General features: G+C 39.1%; 3 protein-coding genes across 3 annotated transcripts; 2 read left to right on the top strand and 1 right to left on the bottom strand.

Moving 5' to 3' along the window:
- Nucleotides 1-513: 513 nt before the first annotated feature.
- On the bottom strand, nt 514-3,964 carry gnptg (N-acetylglucosamine-1-phosphate transferase subunit gamma). Its single transcript, XM_080873163.1, has 11 exons — nt 3,808-3,964; nt 3,665-3,719; nt 3,518-3,585; nt 2,991-3,045; nt 2,773-2,856; nt 2,582-2,675; nt 2,050-2,164; nt 1,896-1,978; nt 1,092-1,220; nt 916-997; nt 514-839 (listed from the first exon to the last, which is right to left on the bottom strand). The coding sequence occupies exons 1-11, from the start codon at nt 3,872-3,874 to the stop codon at nt 760-762; spliced, it is 912 nt and encodes a 303-aa protein (XP_080729289.1). The 5' UTR covers nt 3,875-3,964; the 3' UTR covers nt 514-759.
- Nucleotides 3,965-4,003: 39 nt separating this feature from the next.
- On the top strand, nt 4,004-10,357 carry tsr3 (TSR3 ribosome maturation factor). Its single transcript, XM_080873164.1, has 6 exons — nt 4,004-4,406; nt 4,595-4,805; nt 5,918-6,111; nt 6,217-6,387; nt 9,673-9,727; nt 9,947-10,357. Exons 1-6 carry the CDS (start codon nt 4,286-4,288, stop codon nt 10,083-10,085), a joined length of 891 nt encoding a protein of 296 aa, XP_080729290.1. The 5' UTR covers nt 4,004-4,285; the 3' UTR covers nt 10,086-10,357.
- A 291-nt stretch (nt 10,358-10,648) lies between these two features.
- On the top strand, nt 10,649-18,264 carry pdpk1b (3-phosphoinositide dependent protein kinase 1b). The gene is made up of 14 exons (XM_080872650.1): nt 10,649-10,805; nt 12,934-13,224; nt 13,438-13,480; nt 13,566-13,703; nt 13,799-13,943; nt 14,051-14,148; nt 14,605-14,680; nt 14,764-14,832; nt 14,957-15,053; nt 15,169-15,342; nt 15,549-15,766; nt 16,012-16,069; nt 16,365-16,517; nt 16,630-18,264. Exons 1-14 carry the CDS (start codon nt 10,782-10,784, stop codon nt 16,741-16,743), a joined length of 1,698 nt encoding a protein of 565 aa, XP_080728776.1. The 5' UTR covers nt 10,649-10,781; the 3' UTR covers nt 16,744-18,264.
- Nucleotides 18,265-19,088: the final 824 nt, after the last annotated feature.

Below are 19,088 nucleotides of genomic sequence, written 5' to 3'. Positions count from 1 at the left end.
CTAGCTGTGATGACTTCATTTCCTATACAAATGCACCCAAATACAACACAAAGACATAAATGCTTTTCAGCCACTTTATATATATATGGACGATGTTTTTCGGTTACTTGCATATGCATGAACAAAAAAATTTACTCCTCATTTTATTATATCTTGTCAGGATATTGAAATATGCAAACATGGAAATGCAGAGTAAAAGGCAAAAACAGTCTGAGCTTGAAAATCAATATTTTGTGTGACTACCTTTACTCTTCAACACAATCTGAACTCCTTAAGTCTGTGTGTTAAGTAGTGTTCAGGAATAGTTCTCCAGACTGCCTTTTTGAAGAGTAGCTGTCTGACAGCCACCCTTCTACCTTTGTCCATTTCTGTTGAGGCTTCAGTGAACAGTAGGTGCTTCTTAGATTCTATGTCAGGTTGGCTGGATATTTTCCCCTCATGTCTTACGGACATGACGTTCTGCTGTCGATTTATTGTTTTAGGCTTAACAGACAAACAAAACTGGACTGTAAACATTTTCAAAGCTCATTTTATTTCTCATGCACGATGGTGCCTTTTCATAGTCTTGGAGAGCTCAGTGATGAATCCTCGACAAAAAAAAAAGAAATTACCCACTCTCAGCTACGCTTGCAAAATTTTATTCTGCAGTACCAACAGCCTGAGCTCTACCAGTGTTGTCCGGTTACTTTATGCGTCTCTCTGATGCTGATCAACAAACTCCGCTCAGGTGCTTTGGCTCGTTTTTGCTCCAGGTAATCTTCACTGAACATCAATGAGTCCGTTGTCTCCTCTTAAGTGTTGATCCTTAACCGTCACGCTCACTGTACCTTTTGCGTCATCTGTCACATATAGGGGGAAAAAATCATTCATATAAACTGTACGAGACTTAAATGAGTGAAGACTGACTTCACTCACTTGTCTCAGAAGTAAAAGGAATGTTATGTTGAGTAAGAAGAGCTCGCAATCTCTCAGTCTCTTCTCTCAGTTTTTGGTAGTCCTGTAGAAAAAATATACCAAAAAAAACACTATTGAGCTTGTATTGTGATTTTGTTGTAATGTTAGAAGAGATACTACTTTGAAAGGTTACATACCGCTTTACATTTCTCTAAAGAGTTTTGCCTTGCTGAATCAGCTGCTGCCTCTTGAACCTTGACTTTTACTTTCCGACTCTTCAGCAGTCCGGCGTCCTCAAAAATATCCTTTAAGAGATTGTTGTATCCCTGGAGCACATGTACAAAGTGTAAACATAACCATTCCACGAATAATTAAAATGTACATAACAAAGGACACCTTGAAATGTGTGTACCATAACAGAGCTCAATCAGAGGTGTCTGATTTTCAGCTACAATAACTGTACATAAAAGATGGACACAAAGCTGTAAACAGACCGTTTTTGGTGTTGTCATATTTTTGACGTTTTGAAAACTCATGTGATGAATGAGGAAACTGAAGGATGCTGCATGATAATATGGGTGCACTTGTGAATCACAAGTATGCTGTTTTATGTTCATTTTCACTCTAATAGACATGCTAACACATACTGTACTCAACAAAATTTGAGTACAGTATGTGTTAAGCAGCTGAGAAGATGAACTAATCTGGAAGGTGTTTACTGATAATGTAAATCAAGTGAGCAGTAGACTTATTTTCTCCTAGACGTCTGTACAACTGGACGTCTTTTTGCAAACAGGTGACTCGCCACCTGGTGGCCATTAAAAAGAATGCAGCTTTAAAGCGCTTGAATTTTAGCTTCACTAAGTCTATTGTTTATATCCACTATATTTTCTGCATCTACATTTCATCATCTCACAGGTGGCATAAACTGACATAGATGAAAAGCATAGAGGAAGCAAGTCATTCTGCAGTATTTGTTTACCTACCAAACTGGCCCTCACCTGTTCAGTTATAAGTCCTTCATAGCGAGCCTGCTCCGCTTCATCCCATTCCTTCTGTAGCTCCTCTTTCAGAGTTGGATACACTTTAAAAGAGCACAGAATTTATAAGTAACCCTATCCCCATTGGCATGAAAGTAAGTCCTGCTTAACTTACCTAAAAGAGAATGTGGATGGCAAACAAGGGGGGTCTCAAAGGTTAGCGAGTACACACAGGTACTGGGCTCTGAGACTTGAGCGAGCTTGCTTCTTGTGCTGCAGACCAGAATCACCTGCAGATCCACGACAAGAAAGAAAGAAAACACAATTTCTTATTCATGTTGCTGAGTAAGAAAGTAATTCCCAGTTCCACATATTTATTCTTAGACTCTAGTCGAGATCTCCACTGACTGAAACAGCTCCCTTCCCCCACTCACTCTAAGCCACTTTTGTTCCAATTGATTGACCCCCGTAAAAGGCAGGTCTGAACAGCAAGTTAATATATGGCAGAAAACAAGGAAAAGCATAACTTTAAGGGCTGATGGGATGATTTGCTAGTTGTCTTTGACTCGGTTTGGCACTAGTTGTTATGTTTACATGCACAATACATTCAAGCAGTAATTAGCATTGCAAAGTGTTGGCCTCATATTCAAGACGGGGCCCAAAATCTTGTCAGTGGATTACCAGGAGGATTTTAAAGGTTTAGATACCTTTGTTTCTCTGTTTCTGTTTCCACAAGTGTCGCCGTCTCTCATCCACATGCTGGTGAAAGTGTTGTTTGCCATTTCCCACTCTTGCCAGATCCTGCAAGGACCAAACACAAACCTGACTCCCACAAGAAGCCAAAAGCTTGCTTCACACATTTACATCTAGTTTGTGTTTTGTTTCTGGAGCTTCTTACCCCAAGATCCCACTGTAGGCATTCCACCTAAATGTTTGCTCATGCTGAGTGACGTTGTGAAATGGACAGAATTCATATTTATACCTGCAAAGTGAGGACAACATGCTATTGTTTGTTTTGTATTTTCCAGACGCTCAGATCCAACATGTAATAAGCTAATGGTCTGCACTGTGGAGATATGGTGGAATATACTACTGTGTGACAGGTTAAATACATACGTCGACTCCGTGAGACTGAAGCACTTTCCAGCAAGCTGATGAAGGTGCACTGGGCCTTAAGGAGGAAATCATTGCTCATATGATGAGACAGAAAATCTAAAGGACCCTTTAGTCAACATTTAGAACATTTTACATATAATTTAATGAATTGAGGCTTTAAATCAGGATTAAGTGGGCTGAAGCAGTGAAACTCCCTCTTTTGTCAGTGTAAAGAAATCTAATAAAACATTTAATCCCTGAAATGTCACAATATAAGAAAAAAGAAGTGCAAAGATAAAGAAATGCTGCTGTAGCAAACAAAAGAAATCTGTCAGCGTGACTCTTTGGGCTTAAATTGTGAGAAATAAATGTCAGAAATGCCAGAAAAAAGTTCTGGTAGTTCATCGCCTTGAGTGTACTACAACTATAAGACAAAGGTTTTGCTATGGTATGAATGGAGGAAAACTCATGAAATACACTTATAAGTCAGAAATCTACGCCTCCTTTCCTCTTTATGTTTAAATATTTAAATGATGAGTTTGTTTTACCAGACACTGGAGCTGGGGTCACTTTAGGTTGCAGTCTGCTGCCCTGAGCCACAAAAGGGTTGTTCAGCCTGGACACAAAGTAGATCCATTAGCAGCAGGCCAAAGTCAACAAAACTGCACAATGTGAACTTATTTTGCTTCACGTACCCAAATGTGTTTGGCTCTTCGACTATCTTCATTTTACCGGCGGATCCATAGTTAACTGCATTAAAAACAAGCCGAGATCAGACACACGAGCTCTGTTTAGATTAAAATCTCTGAATGAAGCTGCGCAGTAAAGCTGTACTTACTGAACAGATACACGCAGACAAAACACAAACTTATTAAATGAGCTACTCGGTAACTGAAACAACGCATTATTATTTACGTTATGAAGGCGTTAAAGTGTTACTTTTCTGTCTACATTTCCTCTTTTGCTCGTTCCGGTCAGGTGACACGCCACGTGATCAAAATAAGCCGTGAGCATGCGTGTTTTTCATATGGGACTGCGACGTGCTTACCACGATACGAAGCCAATCAAGCTAGGTTATACTTCATATGAAAGTGTTTCCGGATGAAAGGAGACTACTACTAGTTTGTGATAAAGTCTTGAAAGTTGCTTATGTCTAATTCCTATTGCAAATAAGAAGTTTTTGCGTCTCTTTTTTTGGGCAGTTCTCTTTGTTAGACGAAACTGTTGTCAGCAGGATAGCCAGATAGCTTAAGTCATACTTCTTGGTCAGTTCATTGCAGTGACAGTCTGACAGTGACAGTTAACTAACTAGCAGCATGGGACGAAAAAAGCAGGGAAAGTTTGTCCGTCCTGACAACAAGGGCAAAGACAAACGTCACAAAATGAAAGGGAAATCTTTAGAGGCCTTTACAGAAGAAATGCACACTGCTTTGGAAGGTAGTGTATTGATTATTTCTAATGCAAAAATGTTTAACATGTTGGCTGTAAGGCATGCTATTTACATTAGCGTCAGCATCATGAAATGCTGTTTACACTAGGAAAAAGTGCCCATTGCTCAGGACTGATAACACTCGATATGGTGTAAACTCTTGAGAGATCTGAGATTGTGAACTTTCTCTCCTCAGCAAGTCTTCACAGGGAGGAAGGAGCAGAGGCCCCTCAGGTGAAGCTTCCTTGCCCACTTGCCATGTGGGAGTTGGGTCACTGCGATCCCAAACGTTGTACTGGCAGAAAGTTGGTGAGGAAGGGCTTTGTACGCAACCTGAGACTCAATCAGAGATTCAACGGGCTCATACTGAGTCCAATGGGCACGAAGTATGTGACGCCAGCAGACAGGTTTGTTCAGCTGTTTCCTCTGTACTTCAGCCAATGAAATCAAAGAATCTGTAGCCATAGACCACCTCATATAACTATTTATATACACATTTTGATGCACACCTGTTTAGTTACTCATTAACAAGTGTTCTCAGGGTGAAAATGTTTTTTTGATGCCAGTGTTCAGAGTAACAACAGTAGGTGAAATAAACACGCGTTAGGACCATGAAATACAAAAGAACATCTATTAAAATACAATGTGGACTCTTGAAGTAAATTAGATACGGCAGCAGAAGACCACACTGGGTCAGCTAAGAACAGGAAACTGAGGCAACAATTCACACAAGTTCATCAAAACTGAACAAAAGTTTTTGGAAAAATGTTGCCTGCTCTGATGAGTCTCGATTTCTGCTGACACATTTGGATGGTAAACAACACAAAAACATGGATCCATCCTGCCTTGTATCAGCAAGTCCTGCTGCTGCTGCTGGTGTAAATGTGTGGAAATATTTTGTCGGCACACTTTGGACCCTAGAGTACCAACAGAGTAGTGTTTTAGCACCACAGACTACTTGAGTTTTGTTTCTGATGATTTCCATCCCTTTATGGCCACAGTGTACCCATCTCATGGTAGCTGCTTCCATCATCTAAGCCTGGTTTCTTGACTGTAGTAAAATGACAGCTTCAATTGCCAGATCTCAATCCAGAAGTTTTGAATCATAGATGTATATCTACAACAACTGTTATATTCTGTCATGTCGATATGGACCAAAATCTCTGAGGAACAAGGTTTCAAACTCCTTGTTGAATCTATTCCATGAAGAATTAAGCTAGTTGGGAAGGCAAAAGGGGTACAACCCAGGACTAGCAAAGTGTACTTAATAAAGTGTCCCCTGAGTGTAAAGGCCCTCCTTTTAGGTTTATTACTTGATTATTTACTCCATGTAGAGCTTGATCTTAAAGATCAGGCATATTAAAAACTTGAGACATTCCAATGCATTGTTATATTAAAACAAATGTTACTATATCAAAGTGTTTTGTTGGTTATGAAAATTAAATAAATTCTATAATTTGTGTCACTGTTGTGATGCAATCCAAAGCGATTTTTTTCTCTCCATGTTTTGTCTGCACAGAGAGATTGTGGCCAACAATGGGCTCGCAGTGATTGATTGCTCCTGGGCCAAACTGGAGGAGACACCCTTCAATAAGATGGTTGGAAGTCATCCCAGGTTACTGCCGTACCTCGTAGCTGCGAACCCTGTAAATTATGGCAAGCCTTGCAAGTTGTCCTGCGTTGAAGCTTTTGCTGCCACGTTCTGCATCGTAGGTAAGGGTTTAGGTTTAGTTATTCAGGAATACCGCAGCAACTGCTTTTTGTGTCTTGTTTTGGTTATGGCAGTTAAACTGTGACATATTGTTTCTGATATTGCAGGTTTTGAGGAACTGGCATTGCTCTTATTGAAGAAATTTAAATGGGGGACAACGTTTCTGGAGCTCAATAAAGTCCTGCTTGGCCGCTACGCTGCTTGTCAGTCGGAAGAAGAGCTCCTCGGTGTAGAGAAAGAGTTTCTCACTTCTAAACCAGAGGAAGAGGAGGAGTTTGGTAAATAACCTGGGGTTCTACGCAGTGTCTGGGTTTGTGTAGCAGTGGAGGTAGAGGGTCACTGTGTTTTGGTTCAACCTCTTTCTTATTTTAGCTGTAGTTTGGCTTCACGTACAAGTAGTGGCTCTTAAATAAATCACATTTATTGGACTTTAAGAGCTTTCAGATGACAGTTTCCAGTTTTAGTAACTGTTAAGTTTTAGTCGCATTTTTGTATCTTTGTAACTGTTGCAAGAACAATAAAAAAAAACATATAGCATATGAAACATACAATAACAAGGCAAACACTGGGTGTTGCGATAGCAACAATATAACAATAAATAACAATATAACAATTTGGAAAAAATATGTAAATGATTTAGTGCAAAATGAGACCTGCTGTAGTGCAGTTAAAAGTGGGCATGGATCATCAGTGTTTGCATTAGCTCCTACTACAAAGTAGTGATTTTTTTCTGGCAAAGAAACTTTTGATTGGCTTTTGGGGTTACTGGTAAAACATTAGCTGTGTTAACTAGGGGTGCAACGATATTCGTATCGATATTGAACCGTTCGATACAGTGCTTTCGGTTCGGTACGCATATGTATCGAACAATACAACATTTGTAATTTATTTTATCAATTTTCCTTCTGACGATGCTGTCTGTGTTGAGCGCTCAGTGAATCTGTGTTCGACTACTCCGCCTAGGCTGCACTGTCGAGCGCAGATCCACTGAGCGCTCAACACAGACAGCATAGTCAGAAGGAAGAGCGCAGGGCAAGCTAGCGAGACAGAAGTTAAGCTCTACTTGCAACAGGCAAATTGAACCTCATTCAGATCTGGCGTTTGGAATTATTTTGGTTTTCATGTGACGTATGACCCTGAAGGTAAGCGAGTCATGGACTAAAGTAAAACAGTATGTTGGAGGTCATTTCAATGATATTAACCTGAAAGCACTAGTGGGAACACAACGAATATGACTGCACATTTACGCCGACATCATCCTAGTGCAAAGACAAGTGGAAGCAGACAAAAAAAAGCAAGCATGCTACTAACTTTAGCCGAGTCATTTAGACAGCTGTTAGCACATGATTCTCCTTATGCTGCTGAGAATATAGCCCAGAAGAAGCGGATAGTATAGCTTTTATTTTGGAAAGAGCCATTTCTCTGTAATAAACTCTCTTTTCCAAAGATGAGTGATTCCTCAATCAGATACAGGGCTCGCAATATCGCTAGCCCGACATCCTGGGGCTAGCGATTTTTTTCAGTCGGGCTACCAAAATCTTTCTCTTCCCTGCCCGTCGGGCTATTGTAGGAAAAATATATGTCAATGCTTTTGCATTCTTTCAGAAATGTAGCTGGGTAATTATGTCATTGGCATCGGTGAGGCACTGTCAATATGTGACATATTGAAGTCGCGTTTGAATTTGCGCTTGTTTTTTTGCTTTCACTTTGCAATCGTGCGAACTGTGTATAGAGAGCGACAGCACTGATCTGTGAGTGATGATAATTTGTGCACCAATTCCTCTGACATCGTCTTATCAATCGTTAGCTTACTATGCAAACATGACAAGTGAAATCTCCCGCAGCAAGCTTAAACATGTGAGAGGTTGATCGCACAGAGAATCGCTGAGCTTATGTGAGTGCGTGTGTAAAAGCATTTCAGTTCTGCTGAGCCAAATAAGACAGGTCAGGGTGAAGAAGTGACAGCCAAAGAAAAGCTTACCACAAAACGGAGAAGTTATGACAAATCAGACTATAAGGCAAAAAGAAAGTGCACCTTTATGGTTTCATGGACAAAAGAATTTCTGTGGCTGCGATATGATGAGCTAAATAACCAGGGCTGCACATAAGTGGTCCGCAGGTGCATATTCGCTGTCAAAATAAAAAACACGCACAAGGGTTAGGGTTAAATTTAAAAACTGTACTTTTGAGTTAAAATATATATTTATAATTTTAATAAATGACAAATTAAAAATGCATGAACATTTTTTTGTATCGAAAAAATATCGAACCGTGACACCAAAGTATCGAACCGAACCGTGAATTTTGTGTATCGTTGCACCCCTAGTGTTAACCCTAAAACACTAAAACAGAACGCAGAAATCACACAGCAGCAAAGCAGAAAAGAAAGAAAACAAAGAGGCTGAAACAAGAAAATAAGACTAAAGCAGGAAGTTGTGTTGAAGTGGCTAGCTGTTGCATCACTTTAGATTTCCTAATAACAAATACAAACTAGAAAAAAAATGACTTCGAAGGTAATTAGTTCTTGAAGGACCTCCTGAGTGCAAAAATCTTGAGCCACTCATGAGTGTTTCATATTTTGCGTAGAAAATGCAACGTAGGTGCAGTGATTTATTCAGACACATGCAAACAAATATGGAAATTTCATGCTTGTTAAGCTGTTATCTTTGGGATTTTCATAAATTCAACAAAATAAATGAGAACAAATGATGTGTTTTTGTAACAAGAAAGTGCCTAAAGATACAAATTAAAGTTGGTTCTTGGCTTAATTTTCTGCAGTGTAGAAACAACAAAGGTCATCTCTTGAGTTGGGTCCCTTTGTGTGCTTGATTAATTCACGAGTCTGTGTTAAGTGGCTTGGTGGTCAGGTATTGGACTGGATTGAAAATGAGTGAAAAAGCAGCCACTATCCAAAGACAAACTTTGAAAGAGGTTCAGAGAGCCTGGAGAACTATTGCTTGAAACCACTTTGGAAGCAAATATTAAGAAATTAGGGATTTTTGCACAGTATTGTTGGTCATAATCAACTGTTTGATTCAAATGTATTTTTATTTTGGAAAGGTTCACTTTAGAAATGGCTTAATCTGAGTAATTGCTAATGAATAATTAGAATAATTTTTATAGTTTCTTGTTGTGACTCACATTTGCTAAATTGTCACGGGGAAACCAGTGTTCTCATATTTGTTTATAAGATATAAAACTCGTATTATTCTTAAGACTTTAAAGACACTTAGTAATGAATATTCCAAGGGGAAATAAATGTCATTACGAACTGTTTTATCTGATTGATTATTCTGTGGACATTGATATAACTGTTCCTTGCATTGTTTCCTTGCCTTGTAATCAGGCTGCCTTGTTGTTTCTTTTTCCTTTCCTTATTGGATTTTGACTCATTTAATTTTGCTTGCATCTCTGAACACATCTGGCTGTGATTAGGAAGTCAGTATCCAGGCTGATTGTCTGGAAATGTCTAGAATCTGGATGTGTATTTTTGTTGCTGAGTGACCTGTAGTGCTGAATTAACTGCCCTCGTAATGAAAGCTACACATCTGTTTTGTTCATAGATCCATTTGATGTTAACTCTGGAGTAGAATGCATGAATCTCAACAGACGTCAGTGGTAAGTATTCATCTAGCATTCACGTATCTATTACAATAATTGAATAAATGTACCAAGAAAACTTTGGTTATATTTGACTTTATATAAGTTAGTTCTCTTAGTGGTGATGTTTATATGGCATAAAAATTACCAGCATAATTTTAAAAATGGCAAGAATTCTCTTAAAATAGGCTTTAACGATTTGTTTCCTATGTTTACTGGGTTCATTTTTGTGTTTAGTGCACCTGTAGAAGATGACTCCAGTGAGGACACAGACTCCACAGAGGAAGATGACGAAGATGAGGCAGAAGATGAAGAAACGGAAAGCAATGAGGAGACAAAAACAAGCTCACATGACCATGATGAAGAGGAGGATTGAATCAAAGACTTTACACTAAATTATATTTCAACCTTGGGTTCTTTTTAATACACGACTGTTTTAAAATGCTCAAAAAATATTTTGGCACATATGAATGGTTATGTTTTGTTTTGTTTGCTTATATGTCTACGTAAATTAATGAACTTTGATGCATGTCAACTAAATAGAAATAAAATAAGGGTGTTTATTATTATTATTACTGACATTTACACATTATATTCTTGGTTTATTGACAAAACATTTATTGGATTAAACGTGTTTGTTGAAATATACTTGGTTGCCACAGTTTCAGTTTCACACAAAGCGTTTTATGGATATTGGTCATTTTTGTCAGTTTGGGTATTTAGGAGTGCTTCTTCACTTAAGTTTAGTTACACTTGAATAAAAAAAGACCTGTAGATCCTTCTTACTGCCATATATTCAAAGTTAGTCTAAAACGGGAGTTTGTAGGCCACGTCTACTGCGGTATTTGAATATCCACAACTGCTACCGCCTGACTCCGGCCCTATCAGTAAGATGAAGTTCAGTAGGTTGTTAATGTGGCGAGGGGGCGGACACAGCGGGACTCTCCTCTGCTGTCCTGCGGTAACATTGTTGTGGAACGACGTCACAGCTCGAAAATGAAGGCGCAGAGGCAGCCATTACTGGAGCTTCTCTAATTATTTTATTCCAAATAAATACTCGCTGAAAACTCTCATGGCAAGAGCTACAAGTCAGGTGGTAAGTGTTACAACTTTGCCGTGAATACCAGCTCGAAGCCGGTGCTCAAAATGGTCAGTGTAGAGGCTTTGTGGGGATAAATAGTTACGTCGGGCCTTCATTTGAAGAGCAGTGCTAGCTGCAGGAGATCGCTTAGCCTTACGACTCACTAGCAGCTTGCTAGTTTGCTAATGTTGGCTATCGCAACACGCAGTGTTTGTCTTGTTAATTTGGATCGTCAAATCTCACACAGTATTCATGAGTCACACTTTCTCGACTTATTTGGGCCTTTTGAAACGCTTACCAGTACACGATAATAGTTACACGGGACACATGAGCGTTTTCCTCTACCAGTAACTATTGGCTATTGATAGCTTAACAGGTTCGCGCTTTCGATATCCCCGTTTGCTAGCAGGCTAGCATTAGCATTATTGCGTTCTTCCATTGGTTAGCATATATTTTGAAGGAAAGCGTTGTGCTATTCGAGTGTCAACTTTCAAATCTTCATATAAACGGCAGGAAACTAACTTTGAACACGATTAAGTGACGTTTCTTGAAAATGCCACACGGTTTTGAAGTTGCTTGTGTTGCCTGATTTGCTAACGTTAGCTAATTGACTGTTGGCGTTAAGTTTGTAACTCACTGTCAGCGATGGCCGGCATTATTTGACAAGCCAGCAGGAGCTAACATTAGCTTGTTAGCAAGGTAAGTTCGCACAGGGCGGTTGTTTTACGACTTCCCAGAGTTAGGAAAACGTTATTCGGCGTTTTCCTCCAACCATTACATGCCTGACCAATAGCAGTGACTCAGTAGGTAGTTATATGGCTAGCTGAAATAGGCCGGAATAGGCAGCTAAAATAATGGCCACACCTTGGTTTTGAATGAGAAAAAGCTAGGCCAACTGAACTAATTAAACGTAAACTGAACTGCCAGATAAACTACACACTCATTGTTCGGGTAATTCAATGTGTTTCTATATAAATGACACCGGTACCGGGAATTTTTAGGAAGCACTATCTTTAAGTTTTAAACAGGCAGTTTGTGTGCCTCATCTGCCATGTCAGTTTGATTATGTACACATAGATGGTGTGAGTTCAGCGCAGTTTGTCTCAAGTATCACTGTCATATGAAAAATTAACTTTGACATAGTTTTTACAGCCTGAACACAGGTGGGTGGGACCACCAGGCTCAGAAGTGGCTCCTTAAGCAGTTCCTTCTTATCACTGTTAGACTTTGGTCTACAAGTGGTCTCACTTGTAGTAGTATGTTTAGGTTATTGTAATTTACAGAACTATAAACAACAATAATTTTAAGCCAGCAGCCTGTAAAGTGCTTCGTGTAATATGTGAGTACATTGCTTTCTCTTCATGTGTCATATGTATACTTTGTGAAAGAGATTTAAGATTCAGGATTAATTATTATCATAACACAACGCAAGGTTGCACAACAAAATTCTACATGGAGTTCCTTCATGCTAATAAAGAACTGCATAGCAATGTAGATATAGCTATCATTAAAAAAATAATTAATTAATTTAGTTAATTTTCATGATGGAGTGCAATGAGAAAGTTCAGAGATTTCAAAGCATATGAAAGAAAATTCTTCAAAGTGTTGTTTACACCAGTGGGAACTTTCAGGTGTCAGTAGAGTGAGAAGACTGTGGTTGTGGTGGGTAACTTCTTTTAGTTTCATCTATGTAAACATCTCAACTCACCTTTGTCACTGGTGCCGGTGATGTTCTAGGAAGCTCATGTTTTTCAGTAATTAAGTTTAGCTGCTTTTGTCGTGTGTTCTTTGGGCCATCTAATCTGTATTTTGACAACTAATAACCGCATCAATTACTAAATCCATCGCAGACTGATGGAAAAACCTGAAATTCCTCATTTAAGTGATAGTTTAAAGTGCTGAATAACAAAACACATTTTCTTTATGCATTCATTTTTATTGAAAACGTTATTGAAAAGTTAAATTGTTACTATTTTATCCTTATATTTTTGTCGTCACTGTTATGTTCAATCCAGTAATAGTTCAGATGGATATACAGTCCCTTAGCTTTCTCAAGTAAAGAGCCTTTCCACATGTGAATTGTTATTTACCTGTGTCACCCTGCTTAATAACAAATTCTTTATGGTCTCTCTTTTTCTTACAGTATGATGTTGTGCCCATTCAGCCCAGCGTTGTCATCTGTTCCTGCTCGCATCCATCAATGGTAAGAAACCACCCTGACTCCTGCTCGCCAATTGCAATCCCAGGCGCAAGCAGCAGCCACGGCCCCAGCATGGAGGGCGCAGCCTCACAGGCTTGTGCTGTAGGAGCATCTGCTAGCAGCCAGGCCCCACAGCTCTGCACACAGCCAGCCGTCCAGGCTTCTCAGCCACGCAAAAAGAGGCCAGAGGACTTTAAATTTGGCAAGATACTGGGAGAGGGCTCCTTCTCAACGGTATGTAACTTACATTCCACTTAGCTTTTGAAATGTGCCGAGGAAGATGTTGCTACATGCTAGCGTTATTTTGATTAATGTACTTGGATGAGTCATGCTGAGTTAATTTTAGGTGAAGTGACAAGTAAGCCCAAGGAAATATTATTATTTTCCCTCAACATCTGACTGGTTGGTTACATGCCATATCATCTCACTGTTGTTTCTTATTCTTAGGTTGTCCTGGCAAGAGAGCAGGCAACAGGGAAAGAATATGCAAGTAAGTAATAACGTATAATGAGTTGGACTAAAATGAAAAAGTTGCTGGGTTTACGTCTACTAATATTCTCTTTTCTCTCCTTTAGTTAAGATTTTAGAGAAACGCCATATTGTGAAGGAGAACAAAACCCAGTATGTGAAACGAGAGAGGGATTTGATGTCAAGTCTTGATCACCCGTTCTTTGTCAAACTCTACTTCACATTTCAAGATGATGAGAAGCTGTGTATCCTTTTAACAAATTCAGTCTATCAAGGCCTATTTCCTAACACGTGTTTTACTGTTTTGTTTAAGAAGTTTTCCTTAACCAGTCTGTCTTAGATTTTGGTCTTAGTTATGCTAAGAACGGCGAGCTCCTGAAATACATTCGCAAAATTGGTTCATTTGATGAGACCTGCACTAGATTCTACTCAGCTGAAATAGTTTGTTCTCTAGAATACCTACACAATAAGGGGATAATACACAGGTAAGACAACACCCTTTGTTTTGTCCTTTTTGCAAGTTTTGCTATAAAAATTTCACTTGCTGTTAAGCGTTTGTTTTTGCTCACAATTTTTATTGTTTTAATTTCAGAGATCTGAAACCAGAAAATATTCTTCTGAGTGAAGAGATGCACATTCAGATAACAGATTTTGGAACAGCAAAACAGTTACCATCAGACAGTAAACAAGGTATAATCACAGTGCTGATTTTCTTTATGCTCCTTGTGGCAAAGTATGACCAGCATAAATATAGTCTTAACTGACCTCAAGGGACTGAGCATAAGTTTCAGAAATCTGCTGTTATTAATATCACTGAGTGAATCCAATATATTGACAAAGTTCACTTGTTCATGCTACTAACAGACTTATAGCTAACTTGGGTAACTGCCCCTGCTTTTGCTTTGACTGTAGAAAGCAGTTGACGGTTACACATCAGCTTTGTTCTGTGGTTTGATTATGGCTGAAAGCAATGCAATCTTTGTAGCTGGTGAAGTAACTTGCAAGCTTGTCACCTATGTTAGATTACAATCTTTTTGCACAGTAGAAAAGCATTTAATACATGCTGCATAGAACATGTTTAAGAAAGGAGAACTTGTCTTTTTACCCTTTTGTTTGTTTGTTTGTTTGGGGGGTTTTTTTTGGCAGCGAGAGCAAACTCGTTTGTTGGAACAGCGCAGTATGTGTCTCCAGAGCTACTAACAGAGAAATCAGCCTGCAAGAGGTAATGAGATTTTTATTAGGTTTTTCAGCTCAGGGTGGGCATCATTCCTGCAATTTTATAACTGTTTACTTTTTAATTTTTAGCTCTGACCTGTGGGCCTTGGGATGTATTATCTATCAGCTGGTGGCTGGTTTACCACCATTCAGAGCTGGGTAAGAACTACTGTGTTTACAAAACTCAATTTTTCTTAATTGTTTTTTTCAAGTGCAAAAAATCTGAACCAAACACACCAATGTTCACTAGTTACACTTTTTCTTTTCTCTTTAATTGCTGTAGAAATGAGTACCTGATATTCCAGAAAATAATAAAGCTGGAGTATGAATTCCCAGAGAAATTCTTCCCCAAAGCTAAGGATCTTGTTGAACGGCTTTTGGTATGTCATTGCATATCACAATAACACATTTCAACCTCCTTTGGTAATAATTTGGAAATAAGTTAATCAGTTACCTGTTTAGAAGTTGGCTATTTACGTTTTATTTAAATTTCAGTCATTGGACCCAACCAAGCGGCTTGGCTGTGAAGAGATGGGAGGGTACGAACCACTGAAGCAGCACCCCTTCTTTGACACCATCTCCTGGAGTGACCTTCACCTACAGACACCTCCCAAGCTCACACCCTACCTGCCAGCAATGTCTGAAGATGATGAGGACTGCTATGGAAATGTAAGATATTTTACTTTACTATGGTAACAGTCTTGGTATGTTTTTTTTGTTTGTTTTGGTCTGTTGTTTGCTCATTCAAAGAGAGCATCAGGTTTGAGACCTTGTTGAAGCTTAGAGATTCATCCAAACTGTAAACAAGTCATAAATTATCAGCATAACATCAATGCACCTTTCATAACGAGACACTGTCTCTTTATGACTCTCAGTACGATGACCTCCTGAGCCAGTTCAGCAACATGCAGGTGGCCCCGTCCAGCTCATCACACTCCCTGTCGCCACATGACTCGACGCCGCCGCAGAGGTCCAGCAGCAACATTGAGCAGTATATCCACGACCTGGACAACAACTCCTTTGAGCTGGACCTGCAGTTCACTGAAGAAGAGAAGCAGTTATTGCTGGATAAACAGACCACTGGAAACCCCTGGTAACCCCTTCCATCTCTCCATCCCTGTTAAAATGTCTGTGTCATGTGCTGTTCTTTGTTGAATGTATATCAAAACCAATTTTGAATCAATGTCTCTCTTGTATCCTGGAAATATTTTTCACTGCACTGGAAACCGTAAGAGATTTTTGGTGAATGATTTAGAAATGTGGATTAACAGTTAGTTATGTTACTTTGTTTTTAAAAAATTGTGTAGTTACCATTTGCGTTTTTGTGTATCAACACAGGCACCAGTTTGTGGAGAATAACCTAATCCTGAAAATGGGCCCAGTGGATAAACGAAAGGTGTGTGTGTGTGTGAATTCTACAGCATATATTTGAATCCTTAATATTACTTTATTGCATTGTTTCAGTATTTAAAAAAAGACATATTTTAGTACTTTACACTATTCTGCCAGCTAGACTCTGTGGAGTTTTCCAGTTTGAGTTGGCTACAGATCAGTGAAGTCACTTCCCTTTGCTTTTCACTGCTGTCAAATGGGAAGTAAAGGGGAATTCCCTGTTGTACTGTGCAAAAGTGTCACTGGCCTCGTAGCCCCCTCTGTTGGTGAAGCAATGAGATGTTTGCATTCCTTTGCAGGGTCTGTTCGCCCGACGGAGACAGCTGCTTCTCACTGAAGGACCACACCTGTACTACGTGGATCCTGTCAACAGGGTCCTGAAGGGGGAGATTCCTTGGTCCTTAGAGTTACGCCCCGAGGCCAAGAACTTCAAAACCTTCTTTGTTCACACGGTACACAATTATTGATTTGTGATGCCTTTTTGACAGATCTTAATATTTTCCTTCAGTTTTATATAAAATAAATTAAAAAAATATGTAAATGTTTTTCCTATGATGTTTGCAGCCTAACCGGACATACTATTTGATGGACCCCAGCGGGAATGCAGACAGATGGTGTAAGAAGATCCAGGAAGTGTGGAGAAAGATCTATCAAAGGCACCAAAACCCTGGCCTATAGGAGCACAGGTTCACCCTGTGCCCACTCCTCTTTAGCTCTGAGGCCAATCACTGAGCAGAGTAACACCCTCTTTAGTGCCCTTCATCACCGCAATGTAAACAAACTCTTAGAGACGCTGGCATCTAGACCTTGTTTGTTTTCCTGAGTAGAACCATGGGAAAAATACAACTTTGGATTTAGGGTTGCTTTGCTTGTTCTTTGTGCTCTCTGTGAGGCTTCTATTGCATTTTTCCATGTATGGATGATAAGACTTCCACCATGCACATCTGCTTTTTGTACATTCTGCGGGGGTGGGCAAGGGGGGGAGGAGGACAAGCTTTGTCTTGTAGAGTGACAAGTTGGGTACCGCTGCGACTATCTCAAACGCAAGGACTGGTTTCCTGCTTCGATGATGACACAAAATCTTGCTTTTGTGGACCAGCGCCTCTCATGATATCTTTATTAAACCATATCCTAATCCTACATTGTATGTGCAAGCTGTAGTCAAGCCCCACTTTTAGTGCATATACTCTATAGATACTGTAAAATGGTTCAGTCTCACACGTTTACCAAACTCAGATCCTCTCTATTTTTGTCAGAACCCAAATATTTCCCTCGGTATTTGAGTTGTTTTTTTTTAGTCTCTCGGTACTTTGCTTATTGCAGTTAAGGTCTCTATATAATAATGCAGAGTGCCGGTCTGCAGTGAGACGTGGGTCTGAACCAGTCTCTGTATAAGTATGAGCCTTCCATAGCCGAGGATGTTTTGCTAACAGGGGGGTGGGTAAACATGCCACTAGCTTGTACTTCCTAATCATAACTTGCTTATCTTTCCTGCATGGCCAGTTTTTGTAGCTCAGCCTTGTCCGCTTCTCTCCTAGGGCACTGGAGATAAAGTTTATTCAAGTAAAGGTGGGTATTTTTGACTGCATTGGAAACCATAGAGACTATTGTTGAATGATTTGGTTGTTCTGTACCATTCACTGGCTATTTCTTTTGTGGTGTGAGTTCTTAATTTTTTTATTTTTCTTTGGTTTTTTTTATTTGGTGGAATAGTTCACTCATCTTCAGTATGCCCTATTCAAAACAAAATCTTATGTGCTGACCACCCCATGCTGAACAGAAAACCACCATCATCAACAGAGATGCATACACATACTATCATTTTCAGAAGCAATCACAGTAAAGCTGTTGTCCCTGGACAATATGGCAAAACTGCCTCATTGGGCTCATTGGCCTATTTTTAATTTTTTTTTTAATTTTTTTTTTCATTCTGATGTTTGGCCCAATAGAAATTAAACCGATTGATTTAACTTGTGCTCTTGTTTTAGAAATATGTATTATCATAATGCTTTTAATTTTTTTTGTCATAGTACCTTACGGTCTTTCCAAAGGTCCTCTTCCTTCAGCTGAGTCTGTATGTGCAGTGTGTGACTGGGGACCCTCTGGCCCAGGGCCAGATGTGGTTGGATGTCAGTCAAAGAATATCTATCTCATCCAAATAACCGATGAAATTGCTGTATCTGTCTATAAAGTTGAGGAAGCACGGTCAGTCAAAGAATATCTATCTCATCCAAATAACCGATGAAATTGCTGTATCTGTCTATAAAGTTGAGGAAGCACGAGAAGTGTTTTCCCTTCTAGTTAGAAAAATTGTTTGAATCAAGTCGATGGCAGTCGGTTACATTGTATGTAGAAGCTCTACCTGGCTTGTAACTGACTAGAACTGTGATGTACAGATGATGTATTATTAAAATCTGAAGCAAGTAATGCAATGATATTAGGATACAGTTTTTGTATTTTTATTCTTGTATAAGGTTATTTGATGGCTATTGTTTAGCCTATAGTTCATTCTGTGTTATTTAAATTCTAATATATGAATCATATTTGGATTGAAGTCATGTTCAGGGGCCATGTTGTGTATGTATTGAGATGTAAAGCCTTTGAATGTGAATAATTATTGTAAACTATAATATTTTACAGCTTTTTTCTTACTATATCATACATTTTCTATTTGCTCAGTGATTTAATCATATTCTGATAATTTAATGAATCTGTTCATTCTCTCTGATTATTTGTGCGCTAGGTCAGTAGATGTTGAATGATGAATTTTCCACTTAATGCTTGGTAGTCCAGTAATTAAAGCATGTAGGGATTTAGGCATACCAATAAAGCCATGTGTCCTGTCTTCTGTCAACAGCCTGGGTCATGACAGTCAAGAAACCGCATCATTCAGTGGCAATGGCATCTCACATTTTGCAGCATGTAAATAAAGTACCGGCTCATTATCACTGTTTTTGTGTCCTGAAAATTACTTTAACGCGCTTTAGTGCTAACTTGACAAGCTTGTGTAAATACTTTAAGTA

The sequence above is a fragment of the Rhamphochromis sp. 'chilingali' genome, assembly GCF_963969265.1.
Source record: "Rhamphochromis sp. 'chilingali' genome assembly, chromosome: 22".
Classification (NCBI taxonomy): Eukaryota; Metazoa; Chordata; class Actinopteri; order Cichliformes; family Cichlidae; genus Rhamphochromis; species Rhamphochromis sp. 'chilingali'.
The sequence above is the reverse complement of the archived record's forward strand: the minus strand, read 5'-3'. Positions and strand labels throughout refer to the sequence as shown.